Here is an 11,526-nt window from a genome sequence, read left to right on the forward strand (position 1 = left end):
GAGATGTCAAAGGCGAGCTTTACGTATTATCTATCCAGATTGTTCGTACAATGAGGCGCTTCTTTTGACTGGTCTAGTTCCCTTACACAACCGCCGCGAGTTCTTATGTGATAAGCTTTTTAATTCCATCCTGTCTAATCCCTCGCACAAGCTCTATAGCTTACTACCTCCCAAGAATGAGTGCGAAGTCAATTTAAGGAGTCAGCACTCTTTTACTACACGGCGCCTCCACACCATTCGTACTCGAAATAGTTTTATCCATCACTATGTCCATAAAGCAATGATGTAATATTGTTTTTCCTCTTAATTATATATTTTTGTCTTTTTAATTAGTTCTTCTTAGCCATGTATTTTTTGTAGTATATATTTTATTGTAAATCAAACGTAATTCAGCCTGTGGCTGCAAGGTTCTTGATAATAAACTATCTATCTATCTATCTAAAGAGATGTTACTTATCCGTTGTCAGTTTCGTAAACTGTTTTTTAAACAGGTCCCTATAAAGCATTTTAAGATAATACCAATTACATACTAGGAAGGTAGCCTTAATAAGATATTTGCGTTCTATCACAAACGCTGCAATTTGATTGGCTACGCTATTCTTTATCCATTCCGTAACAGCCGGATAGTGATTAAAGAGAATGGCCAAACAGTGAGCAGTTATAAACAAACGAAAATTAAAACTTGAACCTGTCTTGTTATTAAGTTTCGAAAGATGATCAAGTAGTTTTCCAAAAACGTGTATATTATACTCTTTCGCAATCTATGCGTGATAGTTGATTCGGGCCTCTTCAATTATCACACGTTAGAAACCTCGCGCTCAAAATCTGATTTATTTATTTTTAGTTATTTGATTATCTATTTTCAATATTTATACGGGGTGGCTCGGTTTAACTGGTGTAAATGGATGTCTGTATAAACAATAACAAGGCCAAATCGCATCATCAGAAACTATGTTCCCAACAATTTGCGAAAAAGAAGGTGGATTATCAGTTATTTAACGTCCCCTGCAAGCCAGAGCAGAAAAAATGAAGACGGGGCCGACGGTTTATCGCCATTATCCGAGAAGACTCGAATGTCTATCGTTTGCAGATGTCACAGCAAAGGCAGCATATTTTCCTCAGTTATTTTAAATGTTGTTCCGGTCTAGGGCTTGAACCCTCGGTCTCCCGCAAGGCATTACGGTATTTTAAAACATGAGGTCAAATTGTAAAGACTAAATTTCACCTGAAAGATTAATCTTAGTTTTATTTGACTGGTTACGGGTGGAGAACTGTATACAAACAGGCCGTTAGGACTCAGTAAAGGATATGACCAACAACGCTTAATACAGGTGAAATTACAGTAAGTAAGGGAAAAAAAAAAAGACTCGGATCTTTTAAAACCGACCTCTTCATACAGGGTGACCGCTTAATACGGTTAATACAGGATTGCCTGAATGTTGTAATGATTTATTCTTGTTTTCTCTTCACCATATTCCCAACCAATAGCGTAACTCCATTTTCTGCATAAAAACACACACACAACCCACAATTCCTCCAATCGCTCTGACGAAGGGCTAACGCCCGAAACGTCAACTTTTAAGAGCCATAGTCTATGTTTCGAACTTTAAACAAAAATTGCGGCCACTCATCCCAGCTGATTTGGCTGAAATTTGGCATGAAGGCTAATTTTTAGGTCCTAACCACGAAATGGGTATTAAAAAGTTCCAGTTGTTTTCGGTTGGCAAAAAATCGATAAAGCCGACCAAGTCCGCCTATACTTGCCCGCCAACATGGCGTATCGAAGGTGTTCTTATGACTTCGACTCCAGTCCTGTCGTAAAGATTACCTGAAATATCTTGAAATAAATAAAAAGATATACCCCTTTTTCTTAACATTTACTGGAAAAAAATGTGGGAGATACAGATTTTGATTACAGGTTATCTCAACGTTCGACGGTCGTTTTGCGCCGCCTTGAACAGTAAAAAATGAAAATATACCCCAATTTGTTAGCCTGATATCTCCAATGTTACCTCGATCCAGAAGTTGCCATTTATTTGAAACAATATTTGTTTATGGATGAATTGATTGCTTTAATTAAAAAATGGGGAAATTTAAAGGTCAAAAAAGGAAAATTATTAATCTATGATGAGTTAGCTATATTTGGGACCAGCTCCTAAATCAGCTTACCGGTGGGAAATAAAGTCCACTACTTATTTCGTCCAGAATGAAAGCAAATTCCAAATTTAATTGATCTAGGTGATGAAATAATTTGTAAGGAAAGGCCGCAAACTGACATATGCTGTTCAGAATGATTAGGAAGATTAAAGGGTGCGTTTCTTTAAAAAAATCCAAGATTGGATTCTTAATCCGAGATCATGCGGATTCGTTATTTTTAAAGACACGAAAAATCCGAAAATGGATTTTTTTTTCAATTAGCCGTAACGACCCCAGCATGCAGTTCGCGTGTTTTGGGGGGAGTTTTCAAAATGGCGGAAAGTTTTGGTTTGATGTTTGAACTGTTCGAAGAAGTCCTTGCCGATGACCTTGAACAACAACAGGTTCTTTTAGGAGCCGATGACGAAGCAGTTTTATTCCTTTTGGCGGCCGGACAGCTCGTCCGAAAAGAACACGTTCGCACAAAGAATTTTTACGAAATAACCGTACCTAGTTACATACCGGAGGACTTCCGAAGTCACTTCCGCATGTCACGGCATACAGTTACATTTGCTTTCGGTCCACGGCGACTTACCTCAATACACCGGCGATAGAGGAAGACCACCGGTCGAGTTAAGAAAGCAAATCCTTATTACGCTGTGGATTCTTGGGAATCCAGAATGTTTACGCTCTGTTGCCGATCGATTTGATGTTTGCAGGGCAACTGCGTACAGAGTCTACAGACGAGTTTGCAAAGCAATAGTGAGGAACTTAATGGATGAGTTTATCAAGTTTCCAACTGGTCTAAAAGCCCAAGCGGTGATGGAGGCCTTTGAAGAGAAAAAGGGTTTTTCGGGTGTTTTGGGGGCTATTGATGGCACCCACATACCAATCAAAGCACCACATAACAATCATGAACAATACATAAATCGCAAAGGTTTCTTTTCCGTCCAACTACAAGTCATTTGTGACCCGGATTTATTCATAACCGATGTTTTCTGTGGTTACCCTGGTTCAGTACACGATGCTCGCGTGTTTCGTAATTCTCCGATCTGCCGAGAAGTTGAAGTGAACCCAGACAATTATTTTCCTGGCAACTCCCACATTTTGGGAGACGCAGCATATCCCTTGAAGAGGTGGCTGTTGACCCCATTTCGAGACAACGGACGTTTGACTGCTCAACAAAGACGTTACAATACTGCCCACAGTTCCACCAGAATGGTGGTTGAGAGGTCCATAGGGCTTTTTAAGAACAGGTTTAGGAAGCTAAAAACAATGATGGATGTTGACAAAATTGAAGACATACCGGAAATTATTGTATCCTCTTGCATCTTACACAACATTTGCATTATTGAAGATGACATCGATGATTTTTTAGATGACTCTAATGATGATGATGACATTGATGACAATGATGATGACATCTTTCCACCAGGTGTAGGAGCAGTTGATAAGAGAAACATGATAATGAGACTGATCCCATAAACCTAGCATTTATAAGTGGTTTATGTATTGATACCTTTTGTACTGTGGTGTTTTCATGAACACTTCTTTCATAGGTGGTGTATGTCATTCATAAAGTTTATACCGTATAATAGTCTTTTTGCTATAAATATCAATATTTTATTTGTTTTTAAAAGTATATAAGAAAATAGTAGAGCCATGTACATGGATCACTTTATACTACCTGAAACATTTATGGTGTTGCTTGAAATGTAAACTTTCAACACAAATGTAACAGCCTAATACTCTGACAGTCCAGGTTGCTTGTGTCACGCACAGAAAGGAGGAAGTGCGTGACACAAGTGATCTGACGCATCTGAGAATCAGGCTAAAAAAAGTAAAGGATATAAATAATATCAAAACCAGTTTAGTTAGGCCCTCTCACCTAATGTTGCTGTTGTAGTTCCTTGTATGTATGTGATAAAAAAAAAACATACAACTTGCAATAATACTGTTAACATGTATGATATAATAAACTTTTAGATAACTCAATACTGACAACAAACTCAGGTTTACTATATCTATGTTCATGTTTGTGGTCAAATAATCCCATGTTCTGCAACACAATAAAAAAATTATGTAATCAAGGTTACTCTTTGTTCAATGGTTTTTCAAAAACATTCAAAAATCGGCCGATGAGTGCCATGCGTTCATTGTGCATATTTTCAAACTTTTTAATCTTTTCCTTTTCTTCCTCTTTCCTGTCTTGTGTAAATTCCTTAAAGAGCCCAACGAGGTCTTCTCTTTTCTTCCGCTCTGGTAACTTCTTTTTCTTTGCTTTTGTAACCACAGGCTCCTCTGTGTCACTACCTGTGGAACTCAATGTGGAACTGGAATTTTTAACACTCTTGACTGCATCTTTGCTCCGTTTACCATCAATGTTGCTGCACAATGTTTTTGGAGTGATGGCATCATCTTTCGAAAATATTTCGTGAAGTTCGTCATAGAAGTTGCATTTCTTTCGGTCATTTCCGCTGACTTTGTTGTGATCAACACAAGCAACATAACTTCTCTTCAGATTTTTCAATTTCGTCTCACACGCCTTGGCATTAAAGAACACTCCGTTCTTCTTTAATTCTTCGCTGATTTCTTCCCACAGGGACTTGTTCTTTTTGTTTATATCTTTAAATCGTTCTCTGCGTTCGACATAGCAGGAAATTAACAACAGCACATCAGCTCTAGACCAGCGTACAAGAGCTCTCGATTCGCCTTCGGTGCCTTCACGCGACTGACTGAACGTGGCTGCAGCTGTTTCCAAAGAAGAAAAACTTGGACCAGGCTGAGGTGATACTGATCTGACTGTTTCATGGCTGAACTGTGATGCCTGCGGTGGTGGAAACATGAACTGAGGAAGATAAGGTTGAATGCCCGGTTGAACGTGGCTTTCGTTCCACTGATATTCTGGATATTCACCTGCAGATAAACTGTGCGTCCAATATTGTCCTGTAAATAGAAATAAAAGATGCCAAGACGCATCAAACATCCGGAAAATTTATAAAAATACGTACAGGACGGAAAATTTCGGTGAAACTACACAAAAAACTCACCTTGTTTATTCGCCATGGCCGGCAGCAGCTAATATTTACAACAAAATGGCGGGAATGTGACGGATTTTAAGAAGACGACCGCTTGCCAAACGTACTGCTTTTTGTATCCGTGCAATAAAGAAACGCACGGATCATGAATCCTAAAAATCCGGATTTAGATTTGATCTAATGAATCCACTCAGAGTGTGGATTCTATAGATTCAAAATCCATTTTCGGATTTTATTAAAGAAACGCAAAATCCGTTTTTGGATTCAAGAATCCGGATTTGGATTTTTTTAAAGAAACGCACCCAAAGTGTCTAGCGACTGGTTTGGGTGCGTCCTTTTCATTTCTTTCCACGTCGCGAAGGTGTTCTCGGAATCGGTCACTTAGTCGTCTTCCTGTTTCGCCGATGTATAACTTATTGCAATAAGTGCAAGTTATGCAGCAAATAACATTGGCGGAGGTGCACGTAAAGTGATCAATGATCTTAATGGATCTCTTGGGTCCTGATATTTTATCTACGTTATGAATGAAAGAACAAGTTTTGCATCGTGAGCGAGCGTATTTGAAAGTTCCAGATTGGTCTTCGGTTTGAAATGAACTCCTGACTAAAAAGTTGCCTATGTTTTTGTCACGTTTGAATGAAATAAGTGGGGGTTGCGAAAAGATAGTGCCAGTTTCTGAATCGTTTTGGAGTAATTTAAAATTTTAAAGAATGATAGATTTAACTGCGTAGTTGTGAGGATGAAATGTAAGAGTAAATGGAATGCGGTCAGTGTTGTCCTTCTCAGCCGTTTGTAGTGCTGACTGTCGAACAATTTGTTGGGCACGGTGGTGGCCCACTTGAACGAGAGAGATAGGATAGCCACGTTTATCGAAAAACTGTCACATTGCCTCTGATTTTTCGAAAAAAACCGGAGTCGTCACTACATAAACGACATAAAATTGACGTGTGATGGATATGAAGATGAATACATGAATACAATTGTATTCATCTTCACATCCATCACATGTCAAGAACTCCATACCTTTTTCACAGTTTCTCAGACTTCGTCGTTTATGTGAAACTGTAGGTTTGTAATAAACACTAGTGCATAAAACGTTGCCTTCAATTGAAATTTTGATTTCTAGAAAAGCCAAAGAAGTGTTGGAAATTTCCCAGGTATATTTAAGAGCTGGATGAAAGGAAATGACGGCGGTTATAAATTGAGTGAGCTCCTCTTTGGTAGAGGAGGTAGCGCCGATCCAATCGTCAACGTAACGGCCGTAGAGTTCAGGTTTTGGGCCGTGGTATTGACTAAAAAATTGATCTTCGATAAAACCTACAAAAAGATTGGCGCAGCTGGGTCCCATTTTAATACCCATGGCCACGCCATTAGTTTGTATGTAGTAGTTGCCACCGAATGAAAAGCGATTGAGTGTGAGTATTAGTTCGGCCAGACGGAGTAGTGTTTCAGAGCAAGGTTCCTTAACAGTGCGATGATCGAAGAAATGTTTGAGGGCCCGGAGACCTTCGTCATTGGGAATGACAGTATAAAGAGATGTTATATTCATAGTGAAAATAAGTTTGTTTTGGCCGAGGAAACTAAAGTCACCAAAAATTTCAAGTGCGTATTGGCTGTCCTTAATGTAAGACGGTAAAGTTTTGACGATAGGTGCCACAATTTTGTCTAAATAACTGGAAATAAGTTCGGTGGGACAACTACAGGCAGAAACGATGGGTCGACCTGGGTTGTTAGGTTTGTGGATTTTAGACAGCTACGCGAAGGAAGCCTTTGTCAGTCCCGCGAGGATCGTCGGCAGTCAGAAAATTTAGAATCAATTCAGTCATGATTAAGAAAGAGAAAATTAATCCTTTCACGCACAATGGAAAATGCTGATATTATGACGCGCCGCCTTACCCGTGACATTTTTATAACAAAGAACGATATTTGAGACGACATGTTGCCGCTTCTACTTATTTTGTCTAAGTGTGAGCTTGGGTCTTGAATAAATTTATCTCAAGAAATTTTCTTCACCTAGGGACATTTTTATGACGAAGGACGGTATATAGGACGGTATGTTGCTGCTTCTATTGAGTGAGATTGTGTCTTGAACTAATTTTATCTCATGAATAATAAGTTAAGTAAATCAGAAATTAATCCGTGACTCTTAATGCCACAATTCTAAAACCGCTTTTGTCTCCCCAAACCTAGAAAAAATTCGTTTAGTAAGGAAGATTGATTACAAAGATCTTTAGGCTGTTCTCTACATTGTTAGGCTTGATAGGTGCGGTGTCCAAGCAAGCAAATTTAATATTCACAAAATTACGAGACAACCTACGACTGATATAACCTACACACACAAGTCTCGTAGTCAGCGCACGCCTGTCTCGACATTAGCATTCGTAATTTGACAAGTGCAAGACATTTTCACAAGTATGCCACTCCTTAACAGCTATGTTACGATAGGGATAAAGAAAACTTGTTTCACTTCACGTGTTCGAGAAAGACAAGCGGAAAAAAAACAAGCTGAACTACAGTAGCGAGCAGAAATGAGAAAATAAGCCAGGCTCTTCGATGAATCGGAATCTCCTGCTCTGACTCGAAAAAGGAAAGGAAGAATTTTTATCGGAGAATCTTTTTTTGTGATTATCCCCACCCACGCCAGGGGGCTGTCCCGGGGGAATTCCTATTGCTTTCATATCCACGCATGGAGTTGTGACGCAGTTCGTTAATGTTAATGTTTCGTTCCTTTGTGTACCGGTACACGAGGACACAACCCACGCCAGCCTATCGCGTCCTATTTAAGTAAAAAACAAACTTTTCGAAATATTCAAAAGTTATTCATGGTCATATGATAAAATGCTTATTGACTGAGTCAAGTCAGACATAATCCCAAGTTACACATATAAAGTTACCGCTTTTTCCGGTTAGAAATCTTTGTTAAACACCGCAGTTTATATGATAGTTTGCATTTATCAGTCGGACCAGCTGAATTTTCACAACTTCAGTGTTTTTCTAGCAAAATAATAGTTTTCTCAAGAGCTTTGGGAATAATGCCGAATAATAAACAATTCATTCTTTTTAATACCTCGCCTTTCAACTTACCACCTGCTACAAGCCAGATATGTTATGAATAAAAATGCTGATGAAAATCCTCAAGCTTACGCAAGGAAAGAGTAATTTTCTGGGGTTATCTTTCAACGAAAAAGACGAAGTATTTCGAAAACGGCAAACTTATATGTAATTCGGCAGATTAAAAAAAAAATTTTTTTCTTGAAATCATAGTCAAACATACAGGTGTTTCAGTCTTTATTGCATTTGTTTAGGCTTTCGTTCAGCAATTGTGTGTCTTGCAGACGTCACTATAAGGAAGTTAAAAATACATCAAACGCTCCTGGCCCTTCCGCTGATACCTTAAAAATGGGCATAGGCATGGAAAGGCCTTTCCTACTCTGAAACTTATAGAAAATGAACAGAAACTGTGGTATTTAAAAGGGAAAAAAGCATTTTGCACTGAGAAGAATCTCAATTTGGATGAGTTAATCTTGAACTTTGGAGAAAAAGTATTTATTAGCCACTTCAATACCGTTTTGGGGAAATTTTCCTGCGGAATTAAGGTTAGTTACGGTATCTCTAGTAATTCATTTTTCGCTTTTTAAACCTAATTTTTAACTCTCTGCACTGTGACAGGTGAAGACCGATAGAATTAAAAGACAACAGTTCTAACCTTGCAAAGAAGTTTGACCGCTGTTAAGCTATTCTTCTGTGATCTGACTTGTTTTCATCGAATCTCAGCTTAAGGTAAAGCTTTCGCTAAGTCTAATTAGAATTATCTGTGAATGCTTAAGCTGGCAAAAGCTTTCGCTTGGATCGGGGACAGTACACATAATTGTCACAAACTCTTCGCATAAGAAAATTCGAATTACGCAACTAATTCGCAGCCAGCTGTTCCTTGAAGCAAATAAAATAAGAGCTTTAGAGTTCTTTACTATCAATTTTGAGAAATTTGGTCGAGCTCTCTGATTCTTATCGTGAGACAAAGTTTAAAACTAACGGCGCCGCAGATAAATTCAGCAGCACATTTGTGACTTTATCAATCACCGAAGTAAGATGATTATTTTTCTTCAAATATTTTTGGTGTGGGAAACAGGGAGTGAAGCAATCTTCTACTTTTCTCAAGTAGACTAGTGAAACTCCACATGTACATTTATTTATCAATTGCTCTCACCATCTTTGCGGAGAGTCATTAAGCAACACACCAATCAGTTGTTAAGAAAACCTAAAATCCTCAACGTAGAAGATAAACAAATGAGGTCAACAGTCAAAAGGAGATCTTAGTCGAGTTTCAGAATTTTGCAACTTATCACTAACATGAGCCAATTTAGCAAACACATGGATTTGCGTTATTCTTAAGATGTTGGTGGATGAAAGCTACAGATATACCCGCGGGTTTGAGGCAGTCAGTTACTTCATTGGTGTATAAACTATACACTGATAAGCTTTTTTAGCCCGATTAACGCTTGCATTTTGAGAATTCTTTCGTACAAATTGGTGAATTTTGATATGCAAATTAAGGTCGAAGAGAAGGCTCTCCTCTGATCACGCTTGTATGAAAAATATTTCAGCTGAAGTTTCCATATTTTGTCTGTTAACGAAATGAAGGCACCTTGTAACTTGTAGTAAGATAGAATTCCGTTAATGTGAAAATTTAAAATGCTAATTAGCTACAGCATCTTCCTTTGACAGTGGTCCTTGTAAGATGATCTGATACCTTACTACTTACCCTTGGTTTTACTGGGAAACGTTTTGACAAAATGTCATCCAAGTCTGTTGCACTAATGGACTTTTGGCTCACAAATTAAAACTAATCTTTCCATCTTGCATAAAACGCATTTAATTAATTATTCCGACCTGTTTAAGCCTCAAATGTACTTTTTGCCATCTAATTGACGCGCGTTGTTATCTGGAGTAATCGCCGGCAAACCTTCTAATCCTAGGGTAAGAGGGTTTTTTAATCTCAAACACTTCTTAGGCTATTTATTTATTTACTAACTTGTAAATGTGGCCATGGAGGGTTAGAGAAAAATTCCTCTGAAGCAATCGTTCTTTGAAAGTTGGAGTTCTCAGTCATTTGTTTTAGCTTTTAGTTTTTAGAATACTTCCCACGGCCATATCTATCGCATAAGGCTTATGCCTAAAAAGAAAACAGCGGAAACACAGTCAAAAATGTATGCATGCCAAGATGGCTGCAACGCTCGTGAGAGCTCTTGTATTTTTTATCGTTTCTATCAATGTATTAGCTTTTAAGGATCGACACAATGCTCTTAACGGAAATCTTACATGTTACTCCAACTGCTGGACTGCAAAGCCTGCGATTTCACACAGTTTTGTCCTCAACCATCGACTTAAAAGGTGCGTGGTTCGCTGGGATTCTAGAGGCTTGGTTTATTTAGCGGCACCTCAAGATTCTGTGCTGCTTAGTACGCTGCTTACTATGCCTGACATTCACCCTAATCCCGGACCCCAAGATGGACAACAAGAGAACCGGCTTGTGGATGGAGTAGACTTAACCACCGCTCATAGTGACAGCAGTAACGGCAGTAACGAAGGAGCAGATACGATCTTGTTCCGGAGTCGAAACGATTTAATGTCTCTACGAAGGTTCGCGTGGAAATCTCAAGCTCCCGTGCTGAATACTCTGAAACAGCTGGGAATTTTAAGGTACAGAGGGCGAAGCAGGGTTAAAAACAGAGCAGCAGACACCTTTTTGAATCCTAACAAGAAAGCAAGGGATGGTCAAGCCCTAGAGGTTGTGAAATCTCGTCGCCCGGTGAAGTCCTGTCCCGTTAGAGAACTAAACGCTAAGAGATGTCTCACTGCATTACACAGAGCGCCAGTAAAGAGGAAGAACAGTCCTTCGCTTTTTGCAGTACCTAACTGCATGTTTGTAAACATATGCAGTCTGTCGAAGACCAAAAATAGAGTACGAGCTCCTGTAGCCTTGGAGGCAGATATGCGGAACAATGATATTGATGTGTGCGTCGTGTCCGAAACTCATTTAAAACCGGCACAACCCGATGCAGTGGTTAACATCACCGATTATGCAGTCTTTCGCAGGGACAGGAATTGGTCGGGAAAGGATATGCGGAATAAAGGCGGTGTTGCGATTTATATCAGGAAAACTCTGACAGTGCTTGATGTTTACCGCTCAACTGATTATGAAGTCATATGCGTAACTTTGCTTCTTCCCACGGGACATCGCTTTTTAGTCTGCAGTGTTTACAATCCTCCAAAGCACAGTCACAATGAAGGCGATTTAATAACCCATCTACTGTCTTTTGTGGATCAAACAATGGACTCTCATCCCGGAACT

The 11,526-nt window shown here is 39.1% G+C and overlaps 2 protein-coding genes across 2 annotated transcripts in view; both read right to left on the reverse strand.

Moving 5' to 3' along the window:
- The window catches only part of LOC113680733 (EGF and laminin G domain-containing protein), a 438,917-nt gene that overhangs the window by 25,295 nt on the left and 402,096 nt on the right, over positions 1-11,526 (reverse strand). The window lies entirely within an intron of this gene.
- On the reverse strand, positions 4,191-5,245 carry LOC149049318 (uncharacterized). Its single transcript, XM_089200472.1, has 2 exons — positions 5,187-5,245; positions 4,191-5,082 (listed from the first exon to the last, which is right to left on the reverse strand). Exons 1-2 carry the CDS (start codon positions 5,200-5,202, stop codon positions 4,229-4,231), a joined length of 870 nt encoding a protein of 289 aa, XP_089056598.1. The 5' UTR covers positions 5,203-5,245; the 3' UTR covers positions 4,191-4,228.

This window comes from Pocillopora damicornis, chromosome 3 (assembly GCF_964200805.1).
Source record: "Pocillopora damicornis chromosome 3, jaPocDami1.2, whole genome shotgun sequence".
NCBI lineage: Eukaryota > Metazoa > Cnidaria > Anthozoa > Scleractinia > Pocilloporidae > Pocillopora > Pocillopora damicornis.